Raw genomic sequence first — 14,629 nt, 5'->3', positions numbered from 1 at the left:
TATCAAGAAAGCTTTAGGAAAAGCTAATCCTCTTGGAGTTATGTTTGATTGTGCATGAGCGTTTAATATCGCGTATAGCGAATCTACTTACTTGACATACATCCCCAAATACACGAATTATGATTTCCAAGCCAACTTAGCATCGCGGACCGTTCTTTCGAAATTTGAATAATTCGTGACACTCGTAGAACGTTTTGAACAGTGGAATCGTTTTCAAGTTCAAAGAACCCGTCTTTGTGACGCGAAGACTATGCGTCGAGATCAGATGTATGTAAAGAAAACTGATCAGTTGACTGCTTCTTAGGCATTCTTTTCACGCCAAAATTAACAGATCTCGGTGCCGAGTGTTCGCTAAGACGTCATGCAGGCTTCGAAGACAAGCTGGCTTCACGCACCAGAAAAATGTTACCAGACAGACAGATATCTAAGCAAAACAGACGTTAACAGAAAAGACCCCCACATCGACAAGTCACGGTTTTGACATCACACTGTTTCAGGAACGGCTCTAGTTCAGTCAATGTTGTCGAAAGACTTCCATGCTGAAAAATTAGGTGAAGAAAGAAGAGTCATGATATCTACGGTATATAATACTTACGACAGGCTTTGTAAAAGTACACGCTATCAATTGAAAGATAGCTGCCGAATGCTGCCCCGATAAACTGAACTTGAAAGTGCGTGCATTTGAAATTAGAACCCTTCAGGTACCGGTGGATGTTGAGGCACTTGGTACCGCTTTTAGGATCTCTTGGTGCCATATTATTCACCGCGTAATGGCGAAAATCCTTTCGCATAGGCATGACGTCGCCTCCTTCAGACATGCACAAAAGCAAAACAACGATCCGGTGTGATCCACCTTCTTCAAATCTGAACTTGAACGTCATCGCCGTATTCTCGTCGGGATTTGCTTCCAAAGTCGGAGAATTGCATACGCCAATTGTAACCCCTTTGCTCCCAGCTGGGTCTACAGATATGCCTGTAAAGAAAAGCGCAAAAAGATATGTATAAAGCAACTCAGCTGCAAGCAAGCACGTAGAAGACTTTAGAGGCAGCCATGCATGCATGGACGATCTAGAGCATCCCGCCTGAGAGAGTTCTCACCTGTTGAACTACTTTGGCGCGCAATTCGATTCAAGTTTGTTTTTTCAACAAACTTAAATGCTTCTTGCAGATCAGGCACGTTTAAAATAGCCATCGGGATTTCGCACGATTCGACAGGGCTTTGGGTGAGATCTCTGCCATTAGCTGACCACGGGTACGCAGCGCACCCGTCGTTTTTAAAGTCGCACGTTTCTCCTTTCGCAAAATTGCACCCGGAGCTGTGTGCGACTGCAAGATCAATTAAGGAAACAAAAAGTCAAGTTACTTGCCACGCGGTGCTGCAGTCGCGCTCATTCTTACCGCGCCCGTAGGCATCGCTGCAGCCAGATCGGACCAGACTCATACGAAAAGAGGCGGAACCGCCCACATGAAGTATGCTGACTGTCAAGTAAACGTAGCGTCTGATTCTTGCCTTGTCCTTAGCAGTGAGGCGAACTAGTTTCGCTACTGCTCCCGTACAATGATAGAGCGTTTTACGAGCTGGATATGATGGAATCAAGTGACTGTCAGGGGAGCGTACTTGTTTCCGTCGTTCGACGAAGGATAAGGCGTAGGAGAGTTTTATTACAGTGGGGCTTTCCATGACCATGTACCGAAGAAGCAGAGAGGTTTTCAGTTTGAAAAACCGACGCTTGTCGAGCCTAAGCCTGAACACCCCGATGTTAGGCCTGCCATACCGGTTGCCGCCTATAGAAACAAAAGAAGATTTTCATTTATCCATTAGTGAAGCTAATTAAGCTAGTTAGAATCGAGCTCTTCTAACGGAATGCCATGTTCTTTCCAGCACGGATTCTAGTATACGTGGTTGCTACGGCGGAAGAGAAATATCCGAGAAGAGAGAGGCCAACGAAGGCAGCTAACATAAATTTGGTCATTACTGCGTTCACTGCTTGCTTGCTTCAAATGAAAAACAGCCAGGGACTCTTGCTGGTTTTATAGGCCACACCACGTAAAACAATTAGCCCGTCAGACACGCCTCAGGCTTCCACAGTAAACAAAAGACTTCGAAGAGGCGAGCGGCCCAAGTTGTGAGGCTAAATGTAGCGGATTGAACTATCCTTGGAGTTTTCAAGCCGCGAAAGGCTGACATTGAAAGCTCTGCTTTACTAAATTTATTCGGGAACAAGGTTGTGCTCGTTATTTTCAGACCTTTCGACCAACGAAGGCCTAGCTATCAACACAGCCAATCGGCACGCCCAATTATCCTTCACCAGAAAGCTCTCCCTCCACTCTCCAACAAACATAGCAAACCATTAACCAAAACACCCACAAATCACCCGAAAACGCATCACTTGTGAAAAAGCGCCATACTCTATAAATAGCACGTAATGGGTGAGAAGAAAGAAGAAAGAGGAGCTCTTAAGAGGGAGGGAGGGAGGGAGGGAGGGAGATTTGATCATTATCGCGTCGTTCGAGACTTGCTTCAACTGAGAGAGACAGACTTTCGCACTCGGTTTTACAGGCCGTACTGCGAAAACATGGCGGCCGCCAGAGGTCATGCGCCTTTAATTCGCAGACGGCTTTTAGTAATGACTTCCATTACTTCCAGCAGTCTGGTCTTCTTCACTAGTTATCGTGCCAGAGCTACTTGTAGGTCATGCGCTTTCGCAGATGGCTTTTAATAATGACTTCCATTACTTCCAGCAGTCTGGTCTTCTTCACTAGTTTATCGTTTTATTAATTGTATGCCTGCGCCTGCTTCGTAACAGTGGTGGGACCAGATGCTTGACCAAAAGGCCAGTATAGCGGTAATGCATAGAACCTCAACTTGGAGATCATTCTAACGCTAATGAACGAAGCGCAGATGTTAGTTGTACCGGCTTACGAGTTCAGAAAAAGATCTATAGCTAGATCGTTTACCCCGGGTGAGAGCCAAGGGGGGAGAGTTCTTCTACCCTAGTAACGAGAACTGACGATAACGATTACGGAACCAGGGGAAACGAAAATGGATCCCAGAGCATCCTCATTCAGTCAAGTTTCTTCCTAGACTCGTTTGTTGACGAGGTTCTGTGTCTAGACTACAATTAACGGCCCCCCGAAGCTGCCTGGCCTCCTTATGCGCTTTCGGAGCTCGCTTGGGTTTTCGATTGACGCATCTGTGCCAATTGTCGGAAAGGTAAACAAATTTCGAAGAGAAGTGTGCTAAGCTGCCATAGTAGATCGCTTCCAAAAAAGACCATGACGTCACAACGTCCGTAGGCAGTCAATAAGTAGGTGTAGCGTTACCAACGAGGGCCAGCCACCAACTTCTGCACTATACTGCCTAGGGTGATCTATTATGGCAGTGATCTTTTTTAGAAGCTCCTACGCGATGCCATAATAGATCGCTGCCAAAAAAGATCACTGGCGTACCGACGTCCGTAGGCAGTCAATAACTTATTTGTTCATCCGTGGTACCACTTAGTTAGAGCGGTTGTAAAACTTTTGTTGTCCAAGCGGTACAATATAGTAGCAAATCACTGGTGATCGAACAGCCTCTTTCCCCCGTAATTTACTGGTAGCTACGCAGACATCGCCACATATGGCTCCTTTCTGTTACAGGCGAGGAAGTGAAAAATTAGAAGGGCGTGCATACAGCACGTGGATCGGCTGTACGTAGCTCCGGGGAATGAACGCAGTATTTAATTCTCCCGTGGTCTAGACTCGTTTGATTACCAAGGTCTATTGTCTTTGCCTTCCCAACGAGTCGCATCTTTGCCTCCAGATGATCTTGACTGAAAAATAAACATGATAGAAGAGAACGGATCTTCGGGGACCCTCCAAAAAGGTCTTTACTTAGACTACTAGTGCTTCTCTTTAGACAGCGCGAGCTCAGCGAAGCAAATAAAGCATAGGCGGCCGGCAACGAGCAACGGCTTCTTGCTACAGGTCCCGTAGACTATGCGAAATTCCCGACTAATCGCCAATCAGCGCGGGATGTTTTTGAGTTTTCGAAACGTCTACTGTGAGGAAAAACGTTTACTGCACTAGCGAGATCACATCCAAAGTCCTGGCTTCGTCACGTCGGCTCACGTGAGGTTGTCGGCGCGAATCGAGTCTGGAAGAGACAGAAGGGGATTAGAAAGCCCGTGACTTACGAAAGACACCGTTGCAAACTTACAGCACGCTTTCTGAAAGTAAACGTTTTGGACGACGAGCCTGCTCCCTGCCGCGAGTCCCAGAAACCGAACTCGAAATTCTTCACATTGAAAATTCGAGCGTCGTAAGTAGGTATGAATGTCAAGACACTTTGCCTGTGACCAGTTCCTTTCTCGTTGCACGAAGTTTGTCAGAGAGTAGTGACGATAGTTCGGTCTTAGACGCATAACCTCAGACTGTCGTGACACGCACAAGAGCATGACCACAATCTGATGAACTCCACGTGCATGAAACGAGAACTGAAATCTCATTGCCGCGTTCTCGGGTGCCCTTCTAAGGCTCGGGGTAGTGTGCATGCCGAACAAGGTTTCTTCACCAATGGGATTAACGTATAGATCTATGAATTCGTAATTATTATGACGCATTATTTATCTGAATCTGAACGCGAGCGTTCGCGCCCAGTCTATGGTGCTTACTCGGTGGTTCTGCAATGGGCCTCGGCGTATATTTGATGTTCAGGGCTGCCACTTTTAGAATCATGGCGGATATGAGATCGTACGACTCGATGCGAGAATCGGGGACGCGATACTCGTCTTTGTCGACAGGCGGCGAGGCTTGCGACTCACACACGTCATTCGTATAGGTGCACGTGCTCTTGTTGGCAGAAAAAGCGCAGTTTTTTTTCGTGTAGCTATCTTCATCTGTAAAAGGGGGTGGGCATATCCTTTGCAAACAAAAACAGTCTATATTTGCCTCACTTTCGATACTGCACGAATCGCGAAGTTGCGGATGTTCGACCTGTACTAACCCCTCCGATAGACGGATTGCGATGTTCAAGTCCACGTAGCATCGGCGATCGCTCTCGGGAACTGCGGTGAATAGTGGCGATAGGGGTCTACACTCGTACAATTGCTCGAATTGAGGACCCATTTCCAAGTGCAAACGACCACTTGCTATGACGCGACTAGTTGTCTTAGTCGTCCAGATGGATCGCTCTTTCCGATATCGACCGTTGCCCTCGTAGACGTGACCGTCTTTATAAATCGGGTTGGAGAAAAATGGCTAAGTTCACTGTGGCCGGCTGAAAGACGACGTACCGAAGACTGAAATGACTAGTCGATGCTTTCATGGGAATTCTTCGTAGATGAAAACGTCTGTCATAGAGTGGATAAGGGTTCGAATCTGCGAGTGTTCAACGTCGCTGCTAAAGGAGACAATGTCACAAATCTTACTGGGTGGTCGAAAATACGACGACGAAGACCCAAGGAGAGAAAGACCAAAGACGACGGCCCACAGCATCGCGCTTGCGACTCGATCTCTTCGAATGAAGAACAGTGAGTCTTGCTCCGTATTATGTACACTACTTGGCGTCGACCTACGGTTCTTGCACCCGATGATCGAGTACGTACAGAGGTCAAGTTTTATGTTTGGAAAGAAATCGAATCCTCGAAGCCACGCAAGGCAGTTGTACATCAGAGCAGGCAGCTAGCATATGTATTAGATTCTCAACCTGACAGCAACGTGTTACTTCTTACATCTCTGGAATTCAAAAAAGCTCCGGTCAAACCTCTTTGAGCTTGTGTTTGTACGGAGGTAGGGAGAATTGAAGGGGAAGGGGCGAGACACCAACAGAGTTTGCGCAGCTGTGCATGTTTTGTTACTGAAATTCGATACTGCATGTGGTACCACAAGTGCTACGTTGTCCTTGTTTAAACGCTATGAATAGAGCGGGTCAGGGGTTGACGTGCATCAGGAACTGCATGCAATATATATATATATACCTGTAGGTTGTGGAAAGTGTAGAAGACTTAGTCAGTGGCTACAAAGGTCAAACCACAAACGCTCGTGTCATTTGAAAATCCTTCCCCTAAGTATTGTTGTAGGACGCTATATATAGAGCCAGAAGGCTATTACACAGCACATACTAAACACCGATGTGAACCTTACAGTACTCTTCCTAGAAATTTACGCTTTGAATGAAATCAAAACTTTTAACTTGCATGCGAGGTCATTAGGAAGAGCTCAAATTGAAGAAAATTCTAAGATCCTTTAATTAAACACTTTTGACGACGCGACGCTGTCATTTAGGAAAGCTTTAGAAAAAGCCAACCTTCCCGGAATTACATACATGTGGAACTGAAAAATACTGCGGGTATCCTTCTAATCTGCAAGTAGGTCTGCGCAGATAGATGTAATTACTGAAACGCGCAGCTTGCACAAACGCTCGTTATTTTGTGATGTCGTTTACGTCTATACTTCGTCGTAGTAGTAGTCGTCTTCTTCGCCTACGTTGTCGTACAAGGCTAGATAGTCAGAAAGCAATAAGGAAGGCACGTACGCACCCTATAACGCCGTTGTGAACTTACAGCACGCTTTGAGAAAATTTACGTTTTGAAGGACAAGCCCGCTTCCTTTGGCTGCTCCCTGAAACTGAACCTGAAACTTCGTGCACTCATAATCTGCACCTCGTAAGTAGGTGTGAATATCTAGACACTTCCTGTCACTGATGAGTTTTCTTCGCGGTGTGAAGTTGGCCACTTTGTAGTGACGAAAGTCCTTTCTCATGGGCATGACCTTAGATCCTTCCGACATGCACAAGAGCAAAATGGCAATCTGGTGAACACCTTTGGCGTGAAACTTGTAAACAAATTCCATTGCTTTGTTATAGTCACCATGCGCTGTAAGGGTTGGCGTATTGCATGTGCCAACCTTGAGATCCTCCTCTCCAGAGGGATGAAGAGATAAGCCTATAAATTAGTAGGGATATGAAACGTCTACTGTACATTTAGCGACGCTTACCCTCTGCACTATCTCGTGCCTCTCGATCTGCAAGGAGATCAGATTCATTTGACGCAGTCAAGTTTGACGCCGATAGGTTTGCTGGAATATCAGATACGTTCGCCGACGTCAGAGCAACCATGTTGAGAATATCATTGGACACGAGATCGCACGACTCGATAGGAGAACCGGCGAGAGTCTTTTCGCCGCCGTTGATCGACCACTGACTGAAACTACACCCGTCGCTCGTGTAGTCGCACGTGTCTCCGTCGGCAAAACTGCAGTTAGCAGTGTAGACATCTACAAAAACGATGCATTCTCAAAAAAACGCCTTCTCTCGCGATGTCTAATCGCTCGCCTTTGCGTTTGCCAAAGATATCGCAGGAATAGTGAATTATCGGATAATGTCGGTCGATCGGCATGTAACCCCCAGTTACACGAATTACGATTTGCAAATCGACGTAGCATCTTGGCTCGTTTCTTTGATACTTAAATAAGTCGTTACACTCGTAGAACGTTTTGAACAGTGGACTCGTTTTCAAGTTCAAAGAACCCTTCTTTGTGACTCGAAGACCCGTCCATTTACTCGTTGAGGCGTATCGCCTTTTCCGATATCGACCTTTGCCGATATAGCTGCGACGATATCGATAAACCGGAAGGGAGCAATTCTCAAAGACAGTGTAGGAAGCTTCCACGTTGCTTGGCGACTCGAGAACGGCGTACCGAAAAGAAAAGTGGTCAGTCCACTGTCTCTTGGGGACTCTTTTCACGCCAAGCGTAACAGATCGCACCTCGGGTTCTGCAAAACAGAGTGCTCGCTAAGACGTATACGTTCGGCGTCGCTGCCGAGACTTACTAACCGCAATATGAATACGAACATTCGAGGAGAGAGAGACCAACGAGAGCTGTCAACATAAGTTTGATCATTATCGCGTCCTTCAAGGCTTGCCTCAACTGAGAGAGACAGACTCTCGCACTCGGTTTTACAGGCCGTACTGCGCAAACACGGCGGCCGCCAGAGGTCATGCGCTTTCGCAGATGGCTTACATAATAATAATGACTTCCATTACTTCCAGCTGTCTGGTCATCTTCACTAATTTGTCACTTAATTGTATGCCTGTGCCTGCTTGTAACAGTGGTGGGACAAGATGCTTGACTAAGGAGGTCAGTTAGCACAACCTCTGGAGTGCAGCTAATGCATAGAACCTCAACTTGGAGATGATGAACGAAGCAGATGTTAGTTGTACCGGCTTACGAGTCCAGAATAAGAACTACAGCTATTACCCTATATATAGCATGGCACGGGTGAGAGCTAAAAAGAGGAGCTCCCAAAGGGAGACCCTAGCAACGAGAACTGACGGATAACGATTACGGAACGAGGGTAAACGAAAATGGATGGACCCCAGAGCTGCCGGCAGTGGGGTCATCCTCAAGTTTCTTCCTAGACTCGTTTGTCAGTTGACGAGGTTCTGTGTCTAGACTACAACGGCCCCCCCCCGGAGCTGTCTGACCTCCTTATGCGCTTTCGGAGCTCGCTTGGCGTTTTCGATTAACGCATCTGCGGTCGACTCGCATCCGTGTCGTGACGAAAGGTAAACAAATTTCGAAGAAGCGGATCCTAGGAGCCCTCAAGGGCTCTCAAAGCAGATTACTTACTAAGCAATAACGTCTGAAACTATCAGTACCCCTAAAAGCGCGCGGGGACGCGCATATCAGAGAAGAGAACTGTGCAGACACTTGCTTGCGAAAGACCCCGTATGTGAAGAGATACATATGCTTGCTTTTATGGATCCTCAAAGAAAAATTGAAATTGCTTACAACTAGTAGTGTTTTTTAATACAACACATTTTATCCATTGAAGTGAAGAAAAAAAGACATCAAAAGAGTGCCAGAGCAGGCTGCTGCAAGTTTATTCAATTCATCCACTGTTTAGTCGAGGTTGTCAAAAGATCCCGACGCTAAAAATCCCAAAATAAAGAATTATGATATCTCAAAGTTTGCTGATGTACTTACGACAGACTCTGTAAAAGTACACGCTATCAATTGCAAGATAACTGCCTGCAGCTGCTCCAATAAACTGAACTTGAAAGTGCGTGCATTGAAAATTGGAGCCTTTCAGGTACTCGTGAATGTTGAGGCACTTGAAATTCCTTCGAGCATTTTCACTTGGCTCGAGATTATTCACAATGTAATGACGAAAATCCTTTCGCATAGGCATGACTGAACCTCCGTCAGACATGCACAAAAGCATAACAACGATCTGATGAGCTCCACCTTCTCCAAACGTGTAGTCGAATTTCATTGCTGTATTCTCGTCGGCTTTTGCTTCTATGGTCGGAGAATTGCATATGCCAAATGCAATTCCTTGGCTCCCAGCGGGATCAATAGATAAGCCTCACGGTAAGAAAAAAGAGAGGCGAATCTCTAGAGCATCATCTAGTCTAAAATTCTCACTTGTAGAACTACTTCGTGCCATTCGATGATTTACAGAACGTTTTCTTCTATCACCAGAGTTCAATGCCTCCAGCAGAGCAGGCACGTTTGTGAGAGTCGTTACTGGCACGTCGCATGATAATATGGCGCTTTTGTCAAGTGCCATGGTATTAGCTGACCACGGGTATGTAGTGCACCCGTCGTTCTTATAATCGCACGTTTCTCCATTAGCAAAATTGCACCCGGAAGTGTGCGTTACTGCAAAGCGAGAACGGCGATGAGGTTGCTTTTATTTGTGCTGTATTCTTACCGGGATCATAGATACTGCAGGATGGGCGCAGACGAGGAGAATAAAAATAGACGAAACCGAAAGTGCGGCTTAGCGTGACTGTCAGGTCAAATTTGCATCCAATTCTTTTGTCGTTATTGGCAAAGTTGAATAGTTTCATACATTCATACAGCGGTTTATAGAGTGAAGATCGTGGCAAATTCAGAGTATCCCTTTTGGTGTAGTAGTAGTTTCTATTTCCCCACCAGCCTGAGGACGGCTTGAGATAGCTGTAAACTCGCGTCGGGCAGACTACCTTCATGTAGTAGCTTGCTTGCATTTTTGTAGGCTTTCCAATGACCATGTACCCAAGAAGCAAACGGGATGACGCATCAGAGACGGTCTGGTCCTTAAAAGAGAACTTTTTGTCTATAGAGAAAAGAAAGAACGATCTTCACTCGAAGCAACTAGATATTTTGAGTTAAAAACGTCGTAAGAACGTCTACGAATAAACACTAACTGGTGGAGAAAGAGAGCCATTGGTACATCCTGCATGCATGCCATATGATTCACAATAACTATTCAGACATCGAGATTTACAGCTTGATAAAGACGTTGTTAGCTATACACAAACTGATGCACAAAGCACCTTCCTCTAACCGCGTGCCAAGGGCCAATACAACTTGCATACTTACTATACAACGACGAGGATGACCAGAAAGAAGACGACGAGAACAACCAGGAAAAGGACTCTCTCAAAAGACAGAGACAAACGACACCAAAGAGCAGACGGGAAAATTTTGCCATGCTTCTAAGAGGTTCTGCAGACACTGAAGAGCTGAGAGATCGATCTCAAATATATGCTATTCGGAGCAGATTCTTGAACCGCGACCCTGAAAGCACAGAGGTCGTGCGGTCACAAAAGCACGCTAATTTGTTAGCCTAACTTGCAGAGCTATTCGTCGAAACATCAGTCTCTCAGGACGCCGAGTTGACTTAGCTTAATTGAAGTGACCTGCTTTATATACATTCTTGCACTTCCCGCAAATGGAATTACCGCTACATGTACTGGCAGACGAATCCGCATGAGTGAATGTGGCCATGCTTGAACCAATCCTTTCAGTACGGAAGTCGTGCACAGGTCAGGAATGTTTTCGTAACGTAAATGGTGGACTTCCTAATTACATTACTCTTCAGGCTGCTTTCGCCGTCAGGTCGAGCTCCTGCATTCGATACTGCTGTATTATCAACGTTCTCCTAGCCTGCTACCTACACACGAGGCCCGTGCGTTCAAGACCCCTTCCGCCTAGGAGGAAGCGCTTTGACTACTTTCTCTAAACTACAGATGCTTCGCTGCAGGCTCCCTGCGGAGAATGCAAAGGACTACTAAAGACCGCTAAATGCCAAAGCGTGCAGGGAAGTGCATCAGCTACTCGAACTTATACCTCGGGCTCGACTGATAGGCAGAACTGGTAGCTAGCCGAACTGGTTCGTGAGCGACTTCGCTCATAGTAACCACCTCTGCATAGAGTGAGCCTTTAGTCATTTCTTTTGTAGAGTTATCCTGCAAACTCGAAGATTCTGAGATGTAAAGAAAACGGTCCCAAAACTACCCCCACTTCCATGTGTGCAAAAAGCTTACCTTTGCTGCCCTTTTTTGACTTTAAACAAAAAACAAAAACTGCAATAGGTATAGCCACGAGAGCCACACAGCCTACCGCAATGCCTGCCGCACCACCGCCACTTAGTCCTACAAATAAGATGAGAGAGAGCTTGAGAGTCGGACTTTTGAAAGCTCGCCTGCTGTGCCTGCGGCACCATCGCCACTTATTCCTACAAATAGGATGAGAGAGAGAGAGAGAGCTAGAGAGTCGGCCTTTTAAAATCTCGCCACCTGTACCGGTAGTTTTCGCAAAAGCGGAGTCGCTGTACGGACCAGTGAAAATTCTATTCGAGGCAGCCACGTCAACAATGTAGCCCGTTTCCCTGGAAAGACCTGTGATATTGGCAGTCGTTGCGTTACCCGTCGCGTTTTGATATTTCGCCGCGGCGATGCCGGCGCTGCTTGCATAGTAGCGAACGGTGTAGCTTCGAATTTTGCCATGACTTGTGCTCAAATCACGAGGAGCCTATAAATTGGTTAAAAACAAAACAACTCCTCTAGCTCAAGACAAGGCAAGAGCCCTGTCAAACAAAATTTTATCACCTGCCAGTAAACAGAGAAAAGCGTTGGCTTGACATCGCTTATATAGACCCTTTCAACTTTAGGAGGAGCTGAAGAGATACAATAAGAAACCGCATGACAATGTACGGTGCTCTTACCAATAGGGTAAGTGATAACTTCGTCTGATTGTGGACCTGAATAGCTTATCCCTGCTTCATTTACCGCTTTGATTTTAAAGTAATAGGGCTCATTCGGAGCCAAGCCAGTCAAAGTTGCTAACGGTCCATGAACACGCGTTTTCGTCCAACCACTGCTGTTCCCCTTCCGATACCGAACTTTGTATTCAGATATCGTTCCGTGCCCGTCAAATCCAGGATCCCAAGTGATAGTGACCTGGCGGCTTCCAATTTGAGTTACGTAGGGCTTGCTTGGTGGCCCCGGAGGTACTAGATGTCCGCCAATCGAACCTCGCTCAGAAAGGCAAACGCCAGCGCAACCGTCTCACCTGTCAATAACAATTGAAAATCTCGACGATCTTCGCCGAGCGAATTTTTTGCAATGCACGAGTAATTTCCCGTGTCACTCAACGAAAGAACCATCACCACCAATAGTGTTACGTTCTTAGAGACGACGGTTCTACGAATGGCCGTCCCATTGTGTAACCAAAAATAGACGGACGCGGGCAACGCGTCGGCGATGCAATGCAAACTCGCGGGCATCCCTTTTAGAACGCTAATCGTAGCGTGCGTCGTAGTTAGGATCCTCGGTTTATCTATGAGAACAATCCTCCATTCAAAGGAGTGCAAAAAAAAACCCCCCAACCGCTTTACATTCCACAGTGAGCTTGAACGTCCTCTCGCTGCTTCCGGCCACGTTGACGGCAACGCATTGATAATTATCGTCGTCGCTGCGTTGCGCGTTTGCAAACGCGTACGTGAGCGAGCCGCCGTCGTTCATCGCAAGTTTCTTGCCAGCCCTGTAGAGAGTGACGTTCGGCGCTGGCCTGCCCGTGAATGCACACGTGATGCTTGCCGCGTCATTTTCCGCGACGACGACGACGACGACCAACAGAGGCAATGACTTGGGCGACGGAGCAACTAAATGTTAAGACTCTAATTATTAATGTCGTCTATTCAAAGTTGAGCCAAGCAAAGACTTCATTTAATTAATTAATTAATTCAGGGGCGACTAGTCAGAAAGTGCAAAAGCGTCGGATCGGATGCGGAGAAGAGCAATTTCTTACCAGCCAAGTATAACGTGAAAAAACCGCCGCTTTGAGCAATGTTTAGGTTGACCGGATCTTGATACGCACACTCGTAGTCGAATTCGTACAGTTTCGCGAACGATGGTATGATGAGCTTTTGGGGCTCGACGGTGAAGTTGTTTTTCAGTACCGAGAGCACAACGTTCTGCCCTGTGGTGCGCGTTTGCCCGACGGGACGATAAAACCAGGCGATGAAGGGCGTTCTCGTCGTGTTGCAAATTAGCGTTACGCGCGTTCCTTCGACGATCGTGTCGCCAAACGGGTAGGCGTCGAAGATGGGAGGTTGATGGTTACGTCGAAACAGAGTCAAATCAGCGGCATCTGTAGAAAGGAGGCGACATCATGTTTATACGAGCCCCATAGCTCTCTTGGACTGTACATATATTGACTTACGCGAGGAAATGAGCATTGTCGCCAGTACAAGGACTACGGCTAGAGACATATTCGGATTTTCCTCGAGTTTTTCACTGTATGTAACGTTGATCTGCGCTTAGCCTCGCGGAGCCAGGCCCTACTGAGCAGGGCGTGGTCCTCACTGCGACCACGCCCTGCTCAGTAGGGCCTGGCTCCGCGAGGCTAATCTGCGCTAGGCGCCTCCAATTTGATCTTCTGGCCTTCTTACGCGTAGACTAGTAGATACGCGGTCGGGCTTGCTTGGCGTTTCGATTGACGACGCTTCTGCGCTTATGAATATCGTTTGATGAGAACTAATTAGCGGAAGGGTAGCGGCATGCAGATTAGGAAGAAATCAGATTCTCAGCCGGAAGGTAGCCAAGGGCGTATGTGTCTCTTCAAGACATGTAGATCTATGATCAAGGGACAAGTCATATACTGCATATATACTGGGCGATGAGTACTTCAATAGCGACCAACTGTGAAATGTAGAGAACATTGATCTGAAGTGAACTTCCAACTTGTGGTGCGGGGAATTATGTACTCGAGGTCGATCCATGCTCGATCATTCCAGTCAGTTAGTAGAGTTCCAGTGGCTTCCTGCCCTCATCTTCACCGACCCCTTCAGTAAGAGTACTCTTTTTCTCTGCATTTATGCCCTCGTTCATTGAGACGAATCCTATATGCTCGCACGTCACGATAAATCCATTCCTATCGGCCTGACACTAAAACGACACGCGATCGCCCTTGCGCGCGAAGGTCGCGGTTAGGGATATCGAAGCCAATTGGGCGGAAGAGATCCGAACACTGAAAAAATGACAGGTTATCGTTCTCCGGCTTGTCTAGCTAGGCTCGAGCGAGTAGACTAGAGCTACTGACCTGGAATAATAAAAGCAGTGACAGCCAAGATGCTTTGAGCGTGAGCGACGTTGGCTTCATGAGTTGAAACCGAAACCGAAAAGATCGTAACGCACGGTAACAAACACAAATAATTCAGAAGATAATTCTGATTATTACACCACGGATGCTACACTGTACAAGTAGAGCACCAATCTACTGGGGTGTGCAGAATTACCCGCTAAGACGCTCTTGCTCAACGCATCAAGGTAGCTTGGTAGCCTATAAGATCTTTAGACAGATACAGAACTCTCGT

The 14,629-nt window shown here is 46.7% G+C and overlaps 3 protein-coding genes across 11 annotated transcripts; all 3 read right to left on the bottom strand.

Moving 5' to 3' along the window:
• Positions 1-352: 352 nt before the first annotated feature.
• Positions 353-3,972, bottom strand: LOC136187776 (uncharacterized). 3 transcript variants are annotated; one of them, XM_065975470.1, is made up of 6 exons: positions 3,874-3,972; positions 3,754-3,812; positions 1,399-1,785; positions 1,099-1,326; positions 596-973; positions 353-539 (listed from the first exon to the last, which is right to left on the bottom strand). In XM_065975470.1, exons 2-6 carry the CDS (start codon positions 3,788-3,790, stop codon positions 511-513), a joined length of 1,059 nt encoding a protein of 352 aa, XP_065831542.1. In that variant the 5' UTR covers positions 3,791-3,812; positions 3,874-3,972; the 3' UTR covers positions 353-510. The 3 variants fall into 3 exon arrangements, with proteins under 3 accessions (XP_065831542.1, XP_065831549.1, XP_065831535.1); XM_065975477.1 differs by lacking the exon at positions 3,874-3,972 and having other exon boundaries at positions 3,754-3,861; XM_065975463.1 differs by lacking the exons at positions 3,754-3,812; positions 3,874-3,972 and adding an exon at positions 1,862-1,991.
• A 2,181-nt stretch (positions 3,973-6,153) lies between these two features.
• Positions 6,154-8,701, bottom strand: LOC136186939 (uncharacterized). Its single transcript, XM_065974430.1, has 7 exons — positions 8,640-8,701; positions 8,466-8,572; positions 7,815-7,908; positions 7,313-7,753; positions 6,976-7,254; positions 6,543-6,923; positions 6,154-6,479 (listed from the first exon to the last, which is right to left on the bottom strand). The coding sequence occupies exons 3-7, from the start codon at positions 7,879-7,881 to the stop codon at positions 6,427-6,429; spliced, it is 1,221 nt and encodes a 406-aa protein (XP_065830502.1). The 5' UTR covers positions 7,882-7,908; positions 8,466-8,572; positions 8,640-8,701; the 3' UTR covers positions 6,154-6,426.
• Positions 8,702-8,734: 33 nt separating this feature from the next.
• LOC136186896 (roundabout homolog 2-like) lies at positions 8,735-13,609 on the bottom strand. Of its 7 annotated transcripts, none has more exons than XM_065974392.1 (15): positions 13,477-13,609; positions 13,063-13,404; positions 12,650-12,916; positions 12,325-12,591; positions 11,978-12,265; positions 11,862-11,929; positions 11,556-11,784; positions 11,456-11,488; positions 11,298-11,405; positions 10,603-11,236; positions 10,351-10,548; positions 9,698-10,084; positions 9,409-9,645; positions 8,968-9,348; positions 8,735-8,912 (listed from the first exon to the last, which is right to left on the bottom strand). In XM_065974392.1, exons 1-10 carry the CDS (start codon positions 13,523-13,525, stop codon positions 11,085-11,087), a joined length of 1,803 nt encoding a protein of 600 aa, XP_065830464.1. In that variant the 5' UTR covers positions 13,526-13,609; the 3' UTR covers positions 8,735-8,912; positions 8,968-9,348; positions 9,409-9,645; positions 9,698-10,084; positions 10,351-10,548; positions 10,603-11,084. The 7 variants fall into 7 exon arrangements, with proteins under 7 accessions (XP_065830464.1, XP_065830487.1, XP_065830471.1 ...); XM_065974415.1 differs by lacking the exon at positions 10,351-10,548 and having other exon boundaries at positions 11,101-11,236; positions 11,298-11,316; positions 11,374-11,405; XM_065974399.1 differs by having other exon boundaries at positions 9,698-10,122; positions 10,176-11,236.
• Between the last annotated feature and the right edge of the window lie 1,020 nt (positions 13,610-14,629).

Source organism: Oscarella lobularis, chromosome 1, assembly GCF_947507565.1.
Source record: "Oscarella lobularis chromosome 1, ooOscLobu1.1, whole genome shotgun sequence".
In the NCBI taxonomy this organism is placed as follows: Eukaryota; Metazoa; Porifera; class Homoscleromorpha; order Homosclerophorida; family Oscarellidae; genus Oscarella; species Oscarella lobularis.
The sequence above is the reverse complement of the archived record's forward strand: the minus strand, read 5'-3'. Positions and strand labels throughout refer to the sequence as shown.

Excerpts from the sequence above, each read along its gene's own strand:
- LOC136186896 (XM_065974379.1), bottom strand. The coding sequence starts at position 13,525 with ATGTCTCTAGCCGTAGTCCTTGTACTGGCGACAATGCTCATTTCCTCG. Across the intron at positions 13,405-13,476 it reads GACAATGCTCATTTCCTCGC|ATGCCGCTGATTTGACTCTG; the intron begins GTAAGTCAATAT and ends TCCTTTCTACAG. Across the intron at positions 11,930-11,977 it reads AGTTATCACTTACCCTATTG|CTCCTCCTAAAGTTGAAAGG; the intron begins GTAAGAGCACCG and ends GTATCTCTTCAG.
- LOC136187776 (XM_065975463.1), bottom strand. The coding sequence starts at position 1,973 with ATGACCAAATTTATGTTAGCTGCCTTCGTTGGCCTCTCTCTTCTCGGA. Across the intron at positions 1,786-1,861 it reads TGGAAAGAACATGGCATTCC|GCGGCAACCGGTATGGCAGG; the intron begins GTTAGAAGAGCT and ends TTGTTTCTATAG. Across the intron at positions 540-595 it reads GTACTTTTACAAAGCCTGTC|CATGGAAGTCTTTCGACAAC; the intron begins GTAAGTATTATA and ends CTAATTTTTCAG.
- LOC136186939 (XM_065974430.1), bottom strand. The coding sequence starts at position 7,881 with ATGATCAAACTTATGTTGACAGCTCTCGTTGGTCTCTCTCTCCTCGAA. Across the intron at positions 7,255-7,312 it reads TATCTTTGGCAAACGCAAAG|ATGTCTACACTGCTAACTGC; the intron begins GCGAGCGATTAG and ends TCGTTTTTGTAG. Across the intron at positions 6,480-6,542 it reads AAATTTTCTCAAAGCGTGCT|CCTTGTACGACAACGTAGGC; the intron begins GTAAGTTCACAA and ends CTGACTATCTAG.